Source organism: Rhyacophila brunnea, unplaced genomic scaffold (genome assembly GCF_057557595.1).
Source record: "Rhyacophila brunnea isolate RB1 unplaced genomic scaffold, BYU_Rbru_1.0 scaffold_2, whole genome shotgun sequence".
Lineage (NCBI taxonomy): Eukaryota > Metazoa > Arthropoda > Insecta > Trichoptera > Rhyacophilidae > Rhyacophila > Rhyacophila brunnea.
Window position 1 is genome coordinate 9,976,462 of NW_028232859.1, and position 23,539 is coordinate 10,000,000.

Here is a 23,539-nt window from a genome sequence, read left to right on the forward strand (position 1 = left end):
AGTAAGTAGGTACCTACCAGTGTTCATTACAATAAACAACTTCTTTTGTAGTTTATGAATGCCATGCTTCTTTCGGGGAAAAATTCTAATTGCGTATTTTTGTTTGAATTGCGACTTTTTGTGTTATGTGACTGCTCATTTAAAAATACCTATTCTCTGATATAACGAGTAACGCTTATAACGAGCAAATTAAGTCGGTCCCATCTTCCTCGTAATAATCAAGTTCGACTGTATATATTTATTATTTTATGACAATTCTTCTTATATTTATGGCTTTCTCTTTTTAATGCTTTCACTATTTTTTACAACATATTTATTTGTAATGTAGGAAATAAGATTAAATCAACCAAAATAACTTGTGTATTAAATGTAAGTTTTGTTTTAAAATTGAAGTTCAGTAAATCTTATTCCTGAAAAGATTTCAATATCCGGTTCGGAAAAGTCAGTTTCAATCAATGTTGCCAACCGTACTATAATATTACAGTATTTCTACTATAATTTTGTAGCGTGTACTAAGTACGATATAAAAAGGTATAGTACACACAAAATACTATAATTTTGAATATCAGGAAAAGTTTCTTTTTTCTTAACGGCCCAAATGCTCAGCGTACGTCAAAATGGAGCTTGTATGCTATTTTCAAAGCATGATCCTGGACATTCCTTAAACGTTGTAGATAATCTATTTACATATTTTTAAAGCCTTATTATCCTTAATATTTATTTTAAACATTTGATGACTGCATAAAGTATTTTTATTACATAAAATAGTATTCTTTTAAACCTCTCGCTCTAATGTTTTAGAATATAGTAATATTTCAGTACGTCCACCATTAGTAAAATTTATGTCGACATTATTATAGTAAAATATTTACAATAAAAAATTATATTAATAATCTCTGTGATCCCAAATTTGACAAGAATTAGGCATTTTATTATTCAAAAAATGGGCAAGATTTACACATTTAAAGATACTGATTATAAGCTATGTCTTTGACCATTCAAATGTGATAAACATTCTACGAATAATGTTTGCTTTATAATAATTACTGACCTAAGAATAAGGTAGTATTTTTTTGAAAGACGCCATTTCTATTGGCATTTCCTAGTGGCTAAGCTACAACATACGGCCGTAGCCATGAATTGACAAACGATAAATGAAGTAGGGAGTAAGATCATGTTAACGCGCGTTTTAAGAGAAAAAATAATATCGTCAATTGACTACAATATTCGTGTTATCGAAGTATTTTTAAGAAAAAGTCTTAGAAATCGGTAAATCGGTCCCATTTGGAGTGCAATTCTGAAATTGGGGTATACAAAAGTAGTAGCAATTTTTAACACCTATAACTCAGCAACTAATAAGTGGATAGTACATAACAAGTGATATCGTGTTGAAAAATCAATGATCCAAAGTAGTTATCAAATTGATACAACGCGTATTCGTGAGAAATGTATGTCGTGGGGAAAGAGAATTATAAGATTTGCCTGAATTGCATCAGTCTGTGAACTTTAGCCGCCCATAACTCACAAACTACATATTGAAACTAGTTAGAAGTGTCAAACGTGACAACTATGAAGTGTATATACAATCAAAATCGAAAAGAGTTTGTATGCCTTTTGTATTATACTTATCATACCAGAAACTTAGACTTGGAGGCTAATGTAAGCATCATTTAATTTCTCAACCGTTAACTGCAAGACTTATTCCATATTTAAGCATAAGCCTGCCTCTGTAACAAAGGCCATTGTCGATTTTTTCAATTCCAGGAAACGGTATACAGTAATGCCGCGTAACAAATAGCAATTTATTTTATCGTATGTCGAAAATTTCATAATAGACTGAATGATACTAATTTTGTTCAGAATCTGATCTTCCTCATTTCTACAAACTGCATTGCTAATCACCTATGTTTAAACAAATATTAGTGACCAGATCCAATATTTCCATACCATTTGAAGGTGTCACTTGTTTCTCATAAGGTAATTCGTGTTATTCATGGCAACTACCTTGTAGATATTATACTATTTAAATTACATTAAGCAATCGCTTCATATTGAGTCATTCTCACTGCTGTAAATAGCAGTGGCGAAGGCTCCATAGTAGGCGATTATTTAAAGTCTACCTTCTAAGAAAAATAGATCCTCAAGTTAAATAATTTAATTTAAATAAATACACTGAAAAATCCAAGCGAATTGAGAGTCGTCTATCGTCAGAATTTAGAAGTTTTATTTTACTTAGTAAGGTTTATAACCATATAACCATAACTAGCGCCGTCTGGAGTCAACTATATTATGAATTAATTAGATCCGTTTTACAGATCTGTTTTGTACGACTTCAGTCTCGTGGCGCCGATCAGTGTCTGACTTTTTATTAAGAAATCATAAGTTGTTTAGTTAGCGCTTACAACTGCTAGGGCACATTTATTCAAAATAATTATAAATAAGATAATTTAAAAAATAATTTCTATGGCATTCAATCACATATAAAATATTGATTGTTGTTAAAAAATATAAAATAACTTATCTCGCGATTTTATTTATCAATTATTTATACTAAAGTCTGTGTTTTAAATATAGAAGTATTTTAAAATGTCTAGTTTTACGGGTTAAATTATAAATTGTTATGGAACATATTATTATACACAACAACGGATATTTTCAAAGATGATGGGTAATATATTTTGAGCATATGTTACGTTTATAAATGTTTAGGAAAATACATAATTCAAACTAATTGCTTATTTATAAACTAATTATATCAAACTAATTGAGCTTTTGAAATTTCATCGATTTAGTGTACCTATTCATCAGTAGTAATATTGGGTTATCTTCTTATTTCCCGTAAATATATCTGACAAGCGTGGTTACTCCAGAGCCTACCTCTTTCCAAAAGTCACCCTTTGCCGCTGGTAAATAGTGTTGTCAACCTAACTTAATTTTCTTGCCAGATCTAACAGTTTTAAGTGGTGGTCTAGCTTGCATCACTTTTGGCATATGGCATTATGATTAGTTTGAAAGTTTTCATAAAGATTGATAAATAAATTTACCGGGTATGAGTTTTAATGTCAATTTGAAAAGCAGGTTTTTTGTCAATGCTCCAAATAAAAAGAAAAAAACAATACTTCAGCGTCGATTTTGTGATAAGTGCTTAAAAAAATTCTGATATTTTCTTTTATTTTCAAGAAATCTATCAATTTTTCTTCTCAGAATGACTTTATTGGCAACAATGGTTGCGAATAATGCAGATAAATGCGATGGATTATTATATTAAATGAAATTATAAAAAATCCCACCTTATCGAGGACGAAAACTCTCACAATATTTCTCATGAGGAGAGAGAAGGCGTCCTTGGCACTGGAGAAGAATGGTTTCCCGTGTACGGCGCACATGATGTACGCGTTCTTGTTGATGAACCTCAGGAAGGCTTCGAGGCACTTGAAGAAGCACATGAGACAGCAGAGGATGGCTCGTGTGATGACATTGTCGTATTTCTTAATCTTATGGTCAATGTACTCGAGGCAGAGTCGGATCAGACGGCAGATGGTGATGATGAGGGAACCAAACGCCACCGTGCCCAGGTTATATCTACACAATTTAAATAGTTATGTATCAATGCATTGAATTACTATAATAGAAAAAAAATATATTTTCTGCATTGGAAGCATTAAATTTAATGTAATGTTATTATTAAAAAAGATTTATATTTGGCTTTATTCAAGGATGTTGAATTTTCTTCAGCATTCCTTTCCTACTGTGATTTTCCTATAAAACTTGCTGAAGGCAATTTCAGTTTGGCATAAGTGCACATTTTTGTGTACCACAAGCTGTTTCTGTAATGAAAGTATGTATGAAAATTAGTGACCCTGGTAGTTTTTTTTTCATATGTTTAAGCTCCATCTCTACACAAGATGGTTTTCTTCAACATCTTCAGTTTTGAACATACATAACTTGAAAACACCTCAGATATATGAGGCGCCGAGCGCCAAAGGAGCTCAAGCGCCATTTAACAAAAGTGCTACAAAATGGCCGACAAGTTTTCAGTGAATTTATTTTTTTAATTCTAAACTTGAATGTTGAAATGGACAATTATTTTCTAAGCACAGCAAATTTAAAAATATCAAAGTATTATTTGCAATAATATTTAATGAAAAATATCTATTGGATTCCAAAAAAAATGGTGTTTGAGCCCCTTTGGCATATAGAAAAATGAAAAAAGGTGGCACTTGATACTTTTTTATGTTGCATAAGCTTCTGTGGCATTAACATTTTCAAACTCAAATAATGGCATTAATTTAAAAAAATAAATCATTTAAAAAAAATGTTTTAATGTAAGGATTTGGATAGCAATAAAAAAACATTTTGATATAAACAAATTTTATTATGCCAAATAAACACTGAAAAAATGGTCAAATTTGTTATGATTGTTACATGAGTTTGTTTGGCATAAAATTTACCTTATAAAAATATTAAATACGTTTTTGCCATTACAGCAATGATTTCAAAGCCTTTGGATTGTTTTTTTTGTAATAACCGTATATATACCCAATATTATTAATAATACTAAATCAAATCGTTACTGCAAACTGGCCAAAATAACAAAATCATTATTCAAAATTAACACCATCATTTTTTCTCAAGGATTCGGGGGATTTTTTAAATACTTTTTTTAGTGTATATCAATCGTAATTGGATATAAAATAAGATGAAATTAGAAATAAGAGTTATTTTCTTTCATAGAAATAAAAGTTTAGTGGACATAATTACTAAAATGACGTTAATAACCATATTTCAAAAGTAATCTAAAATATTTTAAACAACAGCGTATGTGAAAGAAAAACGGATAAAACATGCTAAACTTACCGTGATTTACCTCGTTTACAGGTTTAACACACGTCGAAATTATTTTTCTAACCTTCTTGAGCTCATTTTTAGTTTTTTTCATTGTTGAGAACGTATATTCAATAAGACAAATCTGACAGCTGTTTTGGTCTCGTGCTCTCCATAGAATAATGGCGGATAAGCTTCTGTGGCGTGCCGACATAACGACCATAACAATTATGCCAAAGAAAATAAATCTCTATTGTAAAATATCTATAATTATTTGAGCGATAAGACTTTGTGGCATGATACATATCGATTTATAGAAAAAACCTACATTCAAATGTCAAAAATCGTAAAGTTGGCGCTTGAGCTCCTTTGGCACTCGGCGCCTCATATACTCACTAGAAAAAATTATATTTGAAAAAATATGAAACTCAACGGGATTTGAACCCGTATAACCATTGGGGTCGCGCCAATCTGTGCATTAACCAATTATGCTACGAGCCTCCTATCTAATGACGACAATTTAAACTAGTGGGTCATACATGAATGCTGATCAAATTGCGTTATTATTGACTATCGATTTTTAGCGTTTATTAAGGAATATTAATTACCTTAATTACTAACCGACGCCTGGCTCTCGCCAACAAAATACCTACATCAAATATTTTTTTTCTAGTGGGTATATATATCTGAGATGTTTTCAAGTTATGTATGTTCAATATATGGAATGTTACATTCTCAAAATCTTGTGAATTATTCATTTGAATAAAAGAAATGGATTATCTTCAGTTTTGTTAGATATGATGAGTTGCCGTTTACAGTCAAATGTTGCCTTGTTAGATTTTACTTTCCACATTGGACTCATCACAAATGAGAGTTATAATATGCATAGTTCAGATCAAAATACATCTGTATTTGAATGTTTGTATCAAAACATTCTAAATGTCCCTATAGAAATGCTTATTAACATTTTTATACAATTTTCAAACAGTTTTTATACAATGTTTATTTTTTCACAGGACTACACTTTTTGATATAAATGGACATATTTTATAATGTAATTTTTATTATAGAATTTCTAAAAATGAAATAATCGTATTATGGTAACTAAGCTATAAGATATAAACATCATTGATTGAAATTAATCAAAATGTCTCATGAATACGTATCGTGAAAATGGTAGTCCGCATCTCATGGTTGATTAACCTGGAATTAATTACCATGTTTTTATTAGCTCGTATTCTTGTTTGTCCGGTACAGATTTTTTTTTGTGTGTCCAGTATAAATTTTTTCTTGTTTGTCCAAGTTTTGTATTGGACGATTGAAGATTTTTAACTAACTTCCCGACTAGCTAGACATTTGAAACTTTTAGAATATATCAGAACACGACGACAATGCATTCTTTTAATACTTTTAGCCATTTTTAAGCAGAATTGAATTAATTTTTAATTAATTCTGTTTTATATGGAAAATTATTATTGTCGGTTACTAAGGGGGTCCTAGCAACTAAATTATTAATATATACGTGCGTTACTATGGAAATCAATATGAAATGTCAAAAAGACATTTCAGTATTCTATATTTCTTCAGTATTTCTATCAAGTACAAAAAAAGTATTTATTAATACATAGAATTGTCAAGTTTATATGATTCAACAGAAAATTTAAAAACGTGGTATATAAAAAGTTCTTTTTATCTTGTAAATATTTTTAAATAACCTATATTTCTTCTCTAAAGGTTAAACTAGGTAGTGCTTGTGCTTCTTGCGTCTATTCAGGTGTTTTTCAAGCAGAGCTTCACACCTAACAACATAAACCTCATGAAATAACTATGAATTATCTATTCGTAAATTCGGTGACATATATATTATGATGAACATAAAATTCATGTTAGAATCAATTCATGCATCTAACATGTAAATTCATTTATTAGTTTTGAATGTTCTGTATTTAAATTTTGTCTTTATGTTGCATTCGAATGTAATCGAATACCTCCTCATATATTATCATGTTGCCTTAATACTGAAGACATTTAAGCGCAAATCAAATTGAGGTGCATGTCGCCTACTGTCACGCTGTCGCGGCGACAAATTTAGTATATGGTTTCGTCATTTTGCAGAATATTTTCAACGATCACCATCTCTGTAAATTCACTGAATAGTGACACTGATGAAGAGTGCCAACTATATTGTATTAGTAATTTGAATTATTATTAATTATTCATGCTAATTTCAATTATTTTTTTAACAGTTTCTACATGTGCGTGCGTTAAAATTACTTGCGACATGACATGCATAGATAATATTTAGAATATAACCCAACCTACAGACTATAGATAATAGACAACATTCTTATAGAAAATACATAGTGCCAACTGCTAAAAACAAAAAAATGTGATTTTGACATGACAGTCGAAAAGTGTAGGAATGTAGAAGATGATAAAAACGTTTATTGAGTCATGCAGGTGTCGATGCAGTGCAGTTCAATGTGAGGTGACCTCATTGTTGTTCTGGTGATTTCAGCAGATTTTGCTAACTGAGAATGTTCGTTTAAAGGTTCAACATGTGCTATGGGATGGGAGCATTAGTCTGACACCAAGAAAATTTACATTATACACTTTTTTCCCATAGCGGAAGCTTACTGTGACGTCACGCGATATTACACGACGTGCATGTCAATATAATCACAACTAAATCGAACACCTCCACATATTATACTATCATGCTGCTTGAATACAGAAGATATTTAGTGATTTTATGGCGCTGCGGTTAAAGAAATTTCACTTTAAAAACATAAAGTTTGCTGATGGGAAACACTACCGATTTGCTATTGTAGTTAACAGGAAACAAAGACCGAACCTGAATGCTCTCAGAATACTTGTAGTGAGGGTGAAGAATGGAACATCGGATTTGTTGAAAGTCCAGTACCAGGTGGCAAATGTTCCCGCCAATATCATCTCTCCCAGACCCTGGATAAAGAATATCAGCCAGAAGAAACCGACAATATTCACAGCTGAAAATACAAACATACTAAATAAATAATCAATGAATATCGATGTTCTCATGAAATTTAATTGAACAAACTGTGAAAGCTTGTTTCATACTGACATTGGCCATTTCATTAGCTGTAAGGAATACAGGTTCCAATCGAAGATTTTGTATTATAAGTCAGATTAGTTTTTAGTATTGCACCATTTGATTGCAATTGTGCAGTATTTTTAGTGTTTTTAATGTTGTTGAATTGGTAGCCACAGAAATATTAATATTCTATATATTGCCGCTTTCAAACACGGCAGCTACAAACTATTGTTAATACGAGTGGTATTAAAGGTATGCGGCGCCGTGACCAACTCTTAAAGGCGGCGTGTGCTGTTACAAAAAAATAATAATTTCAATCGATGTTAATTCAATAAGTTCATGCACGATCAAAACTATTTTGATATTCTCTATAATATGGTGATTTTGTCTCAGTCAAAAGCTCTATCTCGCACAAATAGCCGTTTAAAAAATATGGTTGCACATATTATCCACCTCAAAGTAAAATATAAAGTTTGAAACATATTATAAATAATATTGCCTGTTTTGTAACAATAACAATATTATTAAGGCAACTGTTATGTTGTTTGTTGGTTTTAAGTATCCTGAAAATCCATTCAGGCGCCATTAGCTTGCTTTAATAAAAAGATTATTGTTTTAGTTATTTATTGGTCTTATATTAGCAGTGACGTCCCATGGGGGTAGGCAGATTGAGCGTCGCTTTGGGGCGGCAGTTACTTGAAAGGCGGCAAATCGAGGAGAATCATTAGGTATATCTAGAAATAGCTACCTAAACTTAGTAATAACGGAAATATCTTTCCATTAAAAAAAACATCTCACTGCTTGGAAACAAAATGTATTAATTTAACAAGGCTGTAATTTATTTGTCAGGTTCGCGATGTCTAGTTTACTTCCGTTGTCGTCATTGATGACCAGCAATGACACGTGCAGATTTTCAAATTACAGGTAGGTACATACTTACCTACTTTAAAATTCATCCAACTATTTTTGCCAGTCACTCACGAGTTTTGGAAGTTGTCAGGTGTATTTTTAAATGTATCTGAAACCGTGGACTCGCAATATTGTCTATTGAAGCAGAGATGGCATTTAAATTAGATTTAGTTGAACCTATATATTTTGTTAGTTATGTATGTAGGTATACAAATCATTTCTAAGATATTTTAGTCATGAAAGGATGATAAAAAATGGAACGGCATCTTGGCGTATATTAGATACCAATATGATACATATCTCTGAATAATTTAAAAATATAATAATCAAATAATCATAATACGTTGTGATGTCAAATTCTCCATAATAAATTTCCAGCACCCAAACTACATAACAGTTAAATTACAACCGAACAATAATGACAGAAAAATAAAATAAGAACTACACAAAAAACGAAAATTTTGAAATGCATTTTTCTCACAACTATTATATAGTTCACCACTTACTCCCTCTTTTGCCCAGCTTTACATAAATTACATTTTCCTATTTTCTCTTCAGCCAATTTTTTTTATTCTAGCACAAATATTGATAATGCAATGTTAATGACATCAATTATGTTGTGCAACGAAACATGCCTGCTTACCTTGAAGAACATAAATGTGCTTAGGGTTAGCGATGCCTCCGAAATGGCATATGGCGGTGGGACAAAGTGAAGTGCCGCTGCACACCTCGAAGAAACTTTTCGGTTCGCACGGATCACCATTCTATAACAACAAATAATATTTCCCATTACAAGTCTTGTACCAGTCAAAACGTGTCGCTAAATTTCAAAACCCGCTGTAAAACTTTTTTGAAATAATTAAGATATATATATCAATGGATTCGTTATTAAAATCTCTATACGAAAATGTAATCGCCTCTCTCAAAATCCGCTACGATTGATTGTCACCTATGAAACAAGATCAATGTGTCTATCAATTCCCGCTATAACACTACGTGTAACATTCAAAAACCTTTTTAGTTCAAAAAGTTTTTATTGATTATCTTAAAATAATGAAAAAGTGTTAGAGGGTTTTGAAATTTAGCGACACAAATGATATTCACTTGTATTAATATTTATGTAGTAATAAGAAAATAAATATATAATTTATCTAAAAAAATATTTTTAGAATATATTACATCATTTTCATCCTAGAGCCCGAGTGCAAAGTTATGAAGTGGCAACTCTACCTAATTTTGGTCTCTGTTTTAAGTGGATTTGCTTTAAGAGGTATTTTTTCAGTATACCTTCGGTAAACGAGGACCCCCTGTATTGGCTTAAAAGAAATGCAAACCAGTTAAAGATTCTCTTTCTCTTACTCAATTTATTGATCCCAAACTTCTACAGATTTTGAGATTAACTTTTATATAATTTTAATTTGTAATAAACGAGTATTAGTGAATACAAATTGGCGAGTTTGCCAACCAATCACTATCAGTAGGTACGTCATCATTTATGAAATAATTACAAAGACATTCAGTTTACAATAGTTATTCAGTAATTGAAGATAATATAGACATGATTCTTTTTCGTAATAATAGGGACAACCACTTTGAGATTGTCATAAAAAATGCACATTCAGTATCTAGACATATTGTGTTATTTTATGTTTTGGGGGATCAGAAAAAAAATTATGAAACCATTAGCTTGTCCTGCTAAGTCATAATACAAAAAATATGACCGAGTGTGAAATATTTATAGTTTTATTAACAAAAAATTTTATTATTAGAAATAACAAACACAAATGTGCTTTCGTCAGAGTATTATATATTATATTATTTACAGTCAGAGTATAATAGTTTTAAATGAATTAATACGGTGATAATATGCTTTCTTCAACAACTTACTTTAACGTTACAATTATGAAGGCAAGAATCGTTGGTGTTGTTATCGACAACTCGGTAAACGGATTGGCCGATGGAACTGAGGTACAGGCATACCACTACGGCTAGCGCCAGAGTCAATACTTGAAAGATCCACGGGAAAACTGGAAAGAATAAGCTGGACTTGACACTTCCGACGGCCCTGTTAATTAGATAATGTGTTATGATTAGCGTATAACAGTTTATATGTTTGGGTACCTACAATAATAATAAAATTACTGAGTTGTGGTATTTGGGTTATCACCGTGGGATAGTGCTAAATAGAAGTGCCGATTAATCTTCCAACACTTCAATGACTACTGAGAATTTTCCGATGCAAGCCTGAACAAAAAGAAAGACTAATGATATTTTATCAAATAAATAAATACAGTAATATGAGGCGTCTCATTCCTAAAAGCGATAAGTCCACATTTGGTCAAAATCGAGAAAAAAATACGCACGTATTCTTTGTATAATTTTACACAATATGTATTGATTTATAAATTCCAAAACGCGACATAACCCTACGAAAAAAAATATTTTAAGTCTCGATTTATTACAAAAAGCGCCAAGTCCGTTTTTCATATTATTTAAAGCTTGGTTGATTTCGCGCGTGTTTAAGTCAACCAATAAGGGAACGTTCAATATTGAAAAGGACGTCTCCCATGCTGTAGCATCTGGTAAACTTATGATAGTGCCACGGAAATATGTGCCTTATGCGGGATAAATTAAAAAGTGAAGTACAATTAGCGCTAAGTCCAATTTTATTTTGCCTATATTTATTACATTTAAGAGTTTATCGGCTGAAACAAATTGCTATTGGTTCTAATTTCGACATAGAATACAACAGAAAAAAAAATCTCACGTTAAAACAAATAATTGAAGCTAGAAACATAAAAACGTTGTTTCCCGAAAATATTGAATTGTGGACTTGTCGCTTTTTGTAATTAGACGCCTCATATATTTTATTTAGTGTCTAACGAATTTTACAGCGATCAGTCAGGAGTTAGCCATGTTGTCAGTGAATCGACGCAATAGAATGTTATTATAATCCATACATTGTGCAGGAAGATATAAAATCATCAAAAATTTAAAAATCAATATTTATTTTAATTTGTGTAAGTATTTATTTATATATAATATATATTTTTAAATATAATGAGACGGGATTGACAGGGCTCAAGCCTGGGAGCCCGGACTTAGGAGCCCGGCATGGCCAGTTAAGTATAGATAAACACACATCACAAATTTTCTGCGATAGTAAAAAAAAAAATAACATTAAAAAAATGTGGTTGTGCGATACAATTTGATGTGACATATTACTTGGCAACCATAAAAGTTGGTGACGATCGGTGCTTTATACTTTAAAGCGTCAATTACATTGAGCTTTTTTACGAGCTGATTATTGGCAAATTTATAATCTGCCTGTAAATTCGCCCAGTGTAATCATCGAACAAGCTAATAAGCAGGTTGTAAACACTCCACCGAGAAAAGTTGAAAGCCGGTCAACTTTATAAGCTACACGCCGGCTTGTGGGCGTATCGCGTCTGCGCAGTAGAGCGTGGTGGTGGAAAAACGAACTACTCATTTTGAAATTTACCTTTTTGACGTTTAATGGAAACATTATTATGGAGCGTAGCGACCTCCCGGCAAAAAAACGAACTACGTTCCGTCAAAATCGCTCGCTGGCTTGTGGCTTATCAGCGAATGGAAAATTTTGTGTGTAATCATGAAATCGCAGTAGCTGAACCGCCCGCTTTTAAATTTGCCAATAATCAGCTCATAAAAAAGCTCAATGTAATTGACGCTTATATGATTAGTGCTGACAACTCAATAATTTAAGTGGATTTATTTAAAAATAAAAAATCACTAAAAATACACGGAATACCCTCAATTTTATATCGGGAAACGCTGCTGCAGAGTATCACACTACCCTTAACCTTACCGATAAGTAGGGGGGCCCGTTTCAGAATGTGAGGGCCATGATACTAATGCTTTATTAAATGAAAATGATTGTCCAGGAAAACAAACACATGGCTGTACAAAACTCTCGCGAGACTGGCGCTGTCATAGGACCATGTGTTCTATTGATTGTCAGAAACTGATTGTACCTATATGAGTGCAGGGTATTGAAAAATATCCTTAGGTCAATGTCATGATTAATTTATTTTATTTACATCAATCTTATAAAAAATCAGCAATTATCATAGGTATATTATCCGATTTACATTAGGACAATGTGTGATATATATAATAAAGAACAGTTAATGGAATCCTTGCAACTGTCTTGTCATATGTGTGGACAGTAACTGTAATTTCAAATAAGTATCTTATCATTAACATGTGCACACCAGGTGACATTTTAAGCAATAGCCTCTATATATGGCTAATTAATTAGGGCACAACAAGTGTGCCGTCCACATGGAGAGGATTTAAAAAAAGGCCATTTTTATTAACCCTTTTCAACGAATGTTAACTAGAAACTCACGTTATAGGGAGTAAGCGCACTTGTTTGGATGCTCTAATCCAGGGGTACCCAACCCAAATTGTTTGGTGGGCCAAAAAAAATATTACTGAGGTTAGGTGGGCCACACATATAAAAAATAAAACAAAGAACTTATTCAAAACATTTTAATAACTTATAATTAATGTGACACTTGTTTTTGTATATTGTTTGATATCTTTTTCATATCGACTGGTGATTTAGCTGACGCATACCGCAGCTGATTGGTCGTGTTTTTATCGATCAACTGCTGCGACACTTCGTTTTTACTACATTTAATTTCGAAAAGAACGATTCGCAGCAATATGTAGTCCCAAATGCTGCTGTAATTCACATTGCCAGTCGTTTTAATCTTGGAAATTTATCTTTGAGGACATATTTCTGATAAAACTCAAGTTTATTCCTTTCGAAGATGCACTTTAACTCTTTGCTTGATTGCAGTTCTATTAGCTCTATTTGCAGGCGTAAATTTGGAGGCGCTGATGCCACCTCCACGTCGTTAAATGGAGTTAAGAATATTTTGAACATTTCCTCATACTTTTGCATAAGTGCGAATCTGGTATCGAATTCTTTAATTCATTTTGTGAATTCATTAGAATTTTTTAGAACGCATTTATTGTGACCAACGCGAGTAAGTAATACAAACAGTTGAAACAGCGTAATGAACGATTTCTCGATTGGCCAATGCTCAGGTTATAGCCGTCTCACTCTCACTATTGTATTGCCGGCTCCACATGCTCGACAAGTGTGTGAAAAAATAAAAACAGGTACTAGCACGCAGCACAACAGAAAAGTTCTAATTTCACAAAATATAATATAAATGTTTTGTTGTTTTTATTTAATAAAACGCAATTTTTTTTATAGTACTTATTCCACTTTTAATTAATATATTAGGACCGGTTTCGTCCGCTTCAGTGGGACATTTTCGACTGAATACATTTTTTTTTTTTATAAAACAATATTTATCAAACAAAATTCAAAGCGATAGAAATAATATAACAATAAGTACATAATAATTATCCGTCCAATAATACCTTCCCAATAACAGACTAACTTAAAACTAATGAGGTTGGACATTAATATTTCATACTACGTCAGGGGCATTAAACAAATTATTTAAAATATTAACAAACCACAAAATATAAAACAATCTACACTTACAATAACATTAATATCAACAAATAATTATAATTAGTCAAAATTAACAATAATTTTTTTTTTTTTTTATAAAAAAATAAAATAAAATTATCAATTGAAGTGAGATGGAATAAAAAACAAATACAACCAAAATATGAGTCAGAATTCAATAAAAATAATAAATAATGTACAATATATAAAGTTATGTTATGACAATCCCAAATATTAAATAGGGTACAATAATGGAGAAGACACAAAATATAATTGATCATTTAACAAATTAGAATTGGGCAAAAATTTATACCTATTAATTTCTAGGATTTCCTGTTTATCCAATTTTATAGATTTCTCATTCAAATGCAGGATTTTAAAATTTTTACTGATATTAACCCGGCACCTGCCTCAAAAATCGTATGACGCACCATAACTACGCATGAATTTCATTATCATCTTTGTTCTATACTAAAAAAAGCAATAAAAAATATGTCACAGCTCCAGTCGAGAACCCAAAGCCATTAAGATAATTTCGACACACTAAAAAACCGTAATAAATCAGTTATAATATCAGAAACACTCGAACAAACGAATGCTATCCAAATTTGAAAGAACTTACCGCAAGTCGCCATTTTGTAGCCAATAGTTAGAGCTCTGCGCGGTGTGTATTATTTCGACACTGGTGCATACATTCCCACGAATTGGAGTGTTAATAATTTTCAAGTGCATATCGATAAATCACACATTAATTGTCTTCGGGTTGAGTCGTAAACAAATATAAAGGGGACCCTTTTAATATATTTAAACTACACAAACACTTAACTTATTGAATATTATTGATAAATTAACACGAACTCACATATTAAAAAAAAAACAAATACAATAATAAACCTATTTTAAAATTCTTTTGATGTGTGATATATTTTAAAACATAACGCAACATCACACGTTGGGCACATATAGCGAGAGAGTTTTGTTTTTTTCGGGTTTTTTTTAGAATTCCCGCATACGAAACATCTTCTTCTAGGCTTATCGGTATTTTGTGTCGGTAAAATGTCCCGTTGCACTTTTGGGCAATAATCGTACGGGATTATCGCTAGTTGACGCTGTCGGCTTGGGCAGGGGTGCATTTGAAATTCTCACACAATATTTGTCCACTAGTTGTTTTATTACACAGAGTTGAAAATCGCCCAATGTTTTTTTGTCACTTTTAATAAATTTATATAAATAAAAAGCATTTAATAAATATAAGTCGATCATGTGGAATGCGACCTTTTTATACCACTTGATCGACTTTCTCATACACGACAAGTTGCTAAGCATCATGTCGGACTTATCTACCGTACCCATATTTTTGTTATAATCTATAACACATTTTGGTTTTTCAATGTTTTCGCCAGTTCTATAGTTCACTTTTCCCGTTGGTCCAAATGATGCATCGTGGAGGGTGGATAGCATGTGAACATCCCTCCTATCGTGCCATTTCAGAGCCAAAAGTGGACTATTGTACTTAGCCTCAGTATCTCCCTTTTTCAGTTTGCTGAATTCTGGCATATCTTTACGATTTTTTCTCACTGTACCGCAAGCATTCGTTTTGTGAGAGTGAAGGTATTTAAAGAGCGCCGGACTCGAATACCAGTTATCACACCATAAGGTGTGACCTTTCCCGATATAGTCTTTCATTAGCGTTGTCACTACCGCACCGGAAATACCGAGATTTTCATTGTCTTGTATGTCTGTCCCTTCCCCACAATAAATTATAAAGTCAATAATATATCCTGTCATTACGTCACACATCACAAACATTTTTATTCCAAATCGATGTCTTTTGGAAGGAATGAATTGTTTAAAAATTAATCTACCCTTAAACACGATTATGCTCTCATCTATGCAAAGATTCTGATACGGTATCATCGTTTCCCTAAAAATTGTTCTTGTGTGTTCTAACAGTAATCTAATTTTAGCTAGTCTATCATTTGAGGCGGTCACACTAGGATCAGAAAAATGAAGCATTTGTAAAATAAGTTGGTATCGATTTCTAGCCATTATTTTCCCAAAAATGTCTGCATGCAGGTAAGGATCGGTACTCCAATGTTCCTCTATCGACGTGTGCTTATTTCGAGTCATCAGCATTGATACGGCAAAAAATGTATACAACTCCGGCACTGACGTGTCTGTCCAATTGTGTGACCGCGATTTCGGTCCGAGGTCTCCCGCACTGTACGAATGGTTAAAAAATGTATTCGTTTGGTTCACTATTTCCGACATTATATTTTTATTCAAAAAATGTTCAAAGAAAAGGCATTCGGGAGAGGATTCGTCCAAGTCGTTCGATGTCACGCCAGATCGACAATCATTGAATTCGTGAACTATTGGAATATACGGACCAGTTCTCCATGACCGCAAAAATTCAATTGGCTCGTCAGAGTCCGTATCGTCAACATCATGATCAGTCTCATGTTGTTCCAATTCCTCTTCCGACATGTCATAATCTGAGTCCAATTCCTCATTAGTACGCACATTTTCTTCCTCCATATTTACGCACTATAAAACTATGAAATGTTTTTAAAATGTTTAACTACAGTATTAAGAAACGCCAAATCACAGAAACCATTAAACTCACACACCATAGTTATTGATATCAGTATTAATTTTCACATTCACTAAAATGGGACACGGTAGACAGTACAAAAAGTATTTTAAAAATCGCGATAAAATAAAATCATACGTTCAATAGTTAATCATGCCAGTTTTAATGTGATAAGTACACCAGACAGCAAAAAAAGTATTTATCAACGATTGCGGTAAATATTCAACTTGTATGCGATAAATACAATCCCGCGCAATGGCCTGCTCGGTTGAAAGTCTGTCGTATACTGCGCAGACGCGGCGCGCAGTTCAAACTGATTTCTGTCGACCGGCAAAACTTGGCCGTACGAATTGGTTCGAAACTTTGGTGATTATTTTATATTTAGAACCAATGCTTTTAAAATATGTCATAGGTGGCAGGAGAAGGACAAATCAGGCCAAATTTACGTGAAAAAATCAGTCCCGTATGATAAATATGGACGCGGTGGCATCAATTTATACACATGCGCATTGCGAATTTGGCCGATTTGTACAAGGTGTGTGACATCGGCGCCGGCCGGGTTAAAAGAGTGATTATTTAAACTTAAATGATTTCCAAAAGCTGAAGATTCATTACCATTTTTGGCACAGGCTAAATGTTCTTTGATCCTAGTATTAAAGGATCGTCCCGTTTGTCCAACATATTTGGCATCACAAGAGTCACAACTTAATAGATAAATTCCACTTTGGTTAAGTTTATCTAATCTATCTTTAGTATTCACCAGTATTGAATTCAAATTTTGTGTGTTGTAAAATGTTACATTGAAAAGTTTTTTATCTATTTTTCTTGAAATATTTTCAGACACTCTTCCTAGGAAACATAATTTAACCCAGCGTTTATTAACACTGGCTTCATCTATCACTAAGCCAGAAGTCACATTTAATAAAGCTAATTTTTTAGATTTGCTGGCCAGAATGCGATCAATGCGAAAAATAAAACTAATTATAATTATTTGTTGATATTAATGTTATTGTAAGTGTAGATTGTTTTATATTTTGTGGTTTGTTAATATTTTAAATAATTTGTTTAATGCCCCTGACGTAGTATGAAATATTAATGTCCAACCTCATTAGTTTTAAATTAGTCTGTTATTGGGAAGGTATTATTGGACGGATAATTATTATGTACCTATTGTTATATTATTTCTATCGCTTTGAATTTTGTTTGATAAATATTGTTTTATAAAAAAAAAAAAATGTATTCAGTCGAAAATGTCCCACTGAAGCGGACGAAACCGGTCCTAATATATTAATTAAAAGTGGAATAAGTACTATAAAAAAAATTGCGTTTTATTAAATAAAAACAACAATACAATGCAGTTCCACCATGAATTGACAGTTAACAAAATAAAGAAAAATAATATAAATGTGGTTAATTTATGAGATCGATTTTTTTTATTGTATGAATACCAAAATGCAAAATATAAAATGCTGAAAACTTCAATTGGGCCGCAAAAAGTCTTCATTTGAGCCGCGGGTTGGGCATGCCTGCTCTAATCAAATCGTATACATGTATCAAATTCTGTACTGTGAATTATCTTTTGTCAGGATTGAAATATAACAAAATGAAACATTAATTCTAGAAAAAGATGAATAGTACACTCACTTGCTGCCTTCCTTAATGAGTGCAATAGCAAGAACAATCCTCTTTCTGAGGAAGATAAGCATCAGGAGTATGATGAAAAGTGTGATGCAGGCGGCGATCAGGAGAACCAGCCAAGTGTCCTTTTGGGCGAATATCGACTTAGTAATCGCTTCGATGCTTTGACCTTCTACCAATTGGACTGGATTGTCTTTGTAAAATTTATACTGAACATACGTTAAATATATACCTGAAAAAGAAACCATATACTTCACAACCATTCAGCATTTATTGAATGGGAAAGAATGGACCTTGAGAAATAATATATTAAGCCATCATAATAATATTAGGGTTTTTATTAACACAATGGCTACGGGGACTTTTAATGGATTTTGTAATTAGCATGTCATTAGCATTTTAATTTGTGCGTCCCATAACTGAACTGTTAAGAACCTTGAAACAATCATTCGGTAAATCTATAGTCTCTTGGGATGTATGGCATACGGCATCGTCTTGTTGGAACATGGTTGTCAGCTCCATACCTTCCAATTGAGGCCAACAGAAATTCCAGATCATTGAACAGTATCGGTCGCCATCAACAGTTAGTGCAGCAACAGCCTCATAGAAGAAATACGGAACGATGATACAGCCAGACCAAAGTCCGCACCGGATACTCACTTTTTCAGAATGCATAGATAAATAGATAAAATTTAATTATTTCAGTGCGTTGTTGAATCGCAGCATATTATCAAATGGCAAACACAGATGAATTACGACTGCCAGAAAATGGAGGCAAAATTTTTGATACATAACATCAATCGACTCTCAAAGATACCGTTCCCCTATTAAAGAACCCATTATGTAACCCAAAATATTGCAATTTCGCCAAAATTATGAGGTAATTGCAAATTAGTGACATTATGAGAGTTCTTCTTGGACGTGTCGCACACAAGACTGCATGACCCAGCCGAGGTACGCTAGATCAACGTAAGATTTATAAAAAAGATTATTATATCAATGGGAATTCTGCAAAAAGATCCAAAATGCTAACTATTTGACTGTGATTTTCAATCAACATTCATTCCATTAAAACACATACTAGGTCTGCATTGTAATTCATCAAATTTTTCATCAAAGATTATACTTACTGAAGGAAAGGAGAGCTATGATGCCTAGGATTGAAAGCCAAACAATCGGAGCCGCTATCCATCTCATGAGCGCAATATAGATGATGCATATCAGCATCACAAAAACCAACCCGAGGACAATCCACCATCTCAAGGCGACCAGGTCTTCAATAATCATTGTTCCCATCTTAACAAAAAAAAAATGTAAAAGCCTATTAACAAAAAGATTTGGAACAGTATAGTAATATTACATTTTAAAATCATGTATTTTAAACATCTTAATGCGGATTAGGATAAAAAATAATAATAAAAATAGTGTATTGTTTGTTTTGTTTTATTACACTGGCTTTCCATCATGGATTAAGGGGGATGCTTATACTATCAGAGGCGAAAAGAGGCACCTAACGGAAAAATACGAAGCTTGCAATTTGAGATTGTTTTTGATAATTTACAAATTCAACTATAGTAATTAATAAATATGTATCTGAAAACACTAAAAAGATTTTTTATTTTTTTTTAAATTTAAAGATAAACTGGCAATTGTAAAAAAATGTAATAAAATGTGAATTCGTTGCAGGGTCAAATCTTATTATTACATTATATTTTATGGCCATATTTATTATTAAAATTTAGTTTATTAAGTTTTAGATTTTATGTGGTGTAGATTTTTGACTAATTCATCGTTTTAATATTTTTTATATGTATTTTAAAAAACATCGATTTTTAAAAAAATATAAATGTGTATAACTTGAAATCCTTTTTATTTATATCAAATTTTATTTTAGGCATAGTCACAATATTGAAGCTCGAGTTTATCTTTAAGTTTAAAAAAAAAAAAAAATTTTTTTTAATGTTTTCGGATACATATTTATTAAATAATACAGTTGAAATTGTAAATTATCAAAAAAAAATCTCAAATTGCAAGCTTCGTATATTTCCGCTAGGTTCTCTGCTGGCATGCATCTCCCCCTTAATACAAAAAATATCTGAAGTGACAGTTGGGTTATATAAATCCACAATGTAGATAACAGGAAATATTGTTGATGTAAGAATTTTCTACATAATGTATTACAAAATTTACATACAATAATAATTGGTCAATAATCATCATAACTTCCCACCACCATAAGAATAGCCTCTTAAATTAATTATAATAATATAATGCATTTATTGATTCTATTGGCATGGTGCATATATAATGTTAGTAAGAATGTCATGCAAAGTGATAAAATATTTCTCGGGCCAAGACTAAATCGATACACCAGTTCAATAGGGGAACAACTCAAAATTTAAAGGTTTTGAGTTAAGAATGCCATTTGATGTAGAAAGGTCTTCTCTTTATAATTCAGCAAAAAAAATAATTAAAAATTTCTTCAATGTGTCATAAAATCGAATAATCCTTTCTAAGATTAATCAGTAATTCCATTATATAATCAAATCTATTTGTTAATTCGTTATTAAAATGTACAATTTCATTGTGCATTGATGAATTCCACTAAATCAAATACAAAAAAACATACACTTTCATCGAAATCAAGGCTTTAAAATTAAAATAAGAATTACTGCAAAAAATTCAAACGCCATTATCTCGGAACAAGGTGTTATGAGTTGTTCCCCTATTGAACTGGTGTATCGAAATGTAGATTCAGATAACTTAGACTGGGTCGGTCTAACTTGGTAATTTATTATTTTCTCTCTATTGCTTTTTATACTATAGTATGGGTTGACTATGAAGCATTCTCGAAAGAAAAAAAAATATTGACATAACCTCCGCTTCATGGAAGCCCATATTAAGCTCCACATTTAAGCGAATGGGGTATCATTTAAATTTATTTTTATTGATATACTTCTGAACACAATTGTAAAAAAATATTTAAAAACCTTCTAAACAAAGCCTTTATAATATATATTATAATATGTGAAAATAAAGCTGATAATATGGTTACTAAGGGTATAAGGATATGATGAAATTAGCTGCATTCATTTCTCGTTGCAATTCATTTGTAGTATGTCACATTTGTATATTGAAATTTATTTGTCAAGGCCGGACCAAGATTGAAAGAAATCACAATTAGTACGTAAGTAACCAAAGTCAACAGTAAACCGCCATTTGCATTTTATTTACAATGTATACAATACTGCCAATACCTTACCACCTACGTACGAATATTCTACCACTCTTTATTAGCCTGAACTGTTTAAAGAAAATGATTTAGGCCAATGTTATATAGACAAGTCAAAGTTATCCATATCATTTCAGTCTTGTAGAAAAATAAAATATGAATGATAATATACATAATATATATAAATGGCGTAGAGTAAATTTATTATAATATAATGAATTGTGTATTGAGTATAGCATTAAGCGCCATGGTCTGATTGGATATTGTATTAGTTAGTAGCATTATTTCATTACGCACCATATAATAGCAGTCAGGCGAAATGAAGTGGTGGTTTGTCTTAATGATAGACAAAAGAATTAGATCAGCCAGTTTTCTCTGATGGCATTATGCAAATTATATTCCTTGCGAATGTTTATACTTTGTATCTGAATGTAGTTCAGTGCTATTGTATTATGTTATGACATTTTAGCCGACCAGAGTAATCTCACTATTTTTATTCTAACATCGTAATTAATTAATATTGCGCTTATGAAACAAATAGCATTCCTTAACACACATTTTCAAAATGGAATTAAGGTTGGGAAATTAGGCATGATTGTTTAAAAATAAATTATAAAAAAATCGCTGTTACCAATGTTCTTCTAATCGGATGAAACCAGTCGAGATCATTTTAAATTGTATCAATTAAGAACTACATAATAATATATACACATATTGTCAATGCATAAACAATTTTTTTGACCATGTCTGATCTAAGAATATCATAATGAACAGAGTGAAGATTTGTATTAACAGATTTTTGTTTTTAGGAGAAATGGTTGTTAGCCACTTGCTCAACCTATTAGGTATATATACTCTGATTCCAAACACACATTGAAAATCAATATGCGTATTTGCCAGACCCAGGATTCAAACATGAGACCCACGATATTATTAGCTGACGCTTTAGCCATAGCCATAAACATTCATTAGAAAAAAAGTAGGACTGAGTAGGATTCAAGCTCACATCTTTGACTGTTCCAGTGAGTGGTCTTATCTTTTGAACTATCGACCCCCCTATGATTCATTTGAATCAATTCTAATAATTACACCATCAGATGTGTTTCAAACTCCGCCAAAGGCAACCATTTTTTAGCCAAAAAATTACATTTGTGGAGTTTAACATTTTTATTGTGAAGAAACAAATTTCAAGAAGACATTAATTACCTGCAGATACTGATAAATACATAGCAAATTATAATAACAAGCTAATTTATTTCAAAATTATGGTTTATGCAGAGCATCTATAATATTGTATATTGCTTGACACGTTCATTGATCATTGTTATTGTGGTTGTTTTTGGGCTGTCATTGTGTGTCCCCTTTTATTGGGCTTGTCGCAGAGGCCATTCTCAAGAGATAATGTAGTAAACTGTAGTTAGGTATATGACTAGAGTAAAAGGGGGGTCATAGTTTATTGTATAAACTGTGACCAGAGATGCTTGATTGGTTTTGCTGAAAGAATTAGAAGCCATGACGATTTTAAACAAATCCTATCATCTTTATTAATATTTTCATGGTTCCGGTATATTTCGATGGCTTTCTTTACCAAATACCCTAGGTGTTCGGCAATCACTGAAAACGTGTAATGTTCGAGCGATGTTCACTTGTGTGCTTTTTAATCGTCCAAAGATCTGGTCAACAAAGTTACTTCTTTCGACATCAGCGATAGTTTATACCATAAATTGATACCTTTAA

At 32.0% G+C, this 23,539-nt stretch overlaps 1 protein-coding gene across 4 annotated transcripts in view; it reads right to left on the bottom strand.

Annotated features, from left to right (window-relative positions):
- The window catches only part of Ctl2 (Choline transporter-like 2), a 105,386-nt gene that overhangs the window by 5,428 nt on the left and 76,419 nt on the right, over positions 1-23,539 (bottom strand). For all 4 annotated transcript variants that reach the window (XM_085946665.1, XM_085946663.1, XM_085946666.1 and 1 more), the window contains exons 7-12: positions 19,701-19,866; positions 18,577-18,802; positions 10,694-10,871; positions 9,450-9,570; positions 7,679-7,832; positions 3,291-3,582 (exon numbers count right to left, since the gene is read on the bottom strand). In XM_085946665.1, coding sequence (XP_085802791.1) covers positions 3,291-3,582; positions 7,679-7,832; positions 9,450-9,570; positions 10,694-10,871; positions 18,577-18,802; positions 19,701-19,866 — 1,137 coding nt within the window. The remainder of the gene's footprint in view (positions 1-3,290; positions 3,583-7,678; positions 7,833-9,449; positions 9,571-10,693; positions 10,872-18,576; positions 18,803-19,700; positions 19,867-23,539) is intronic.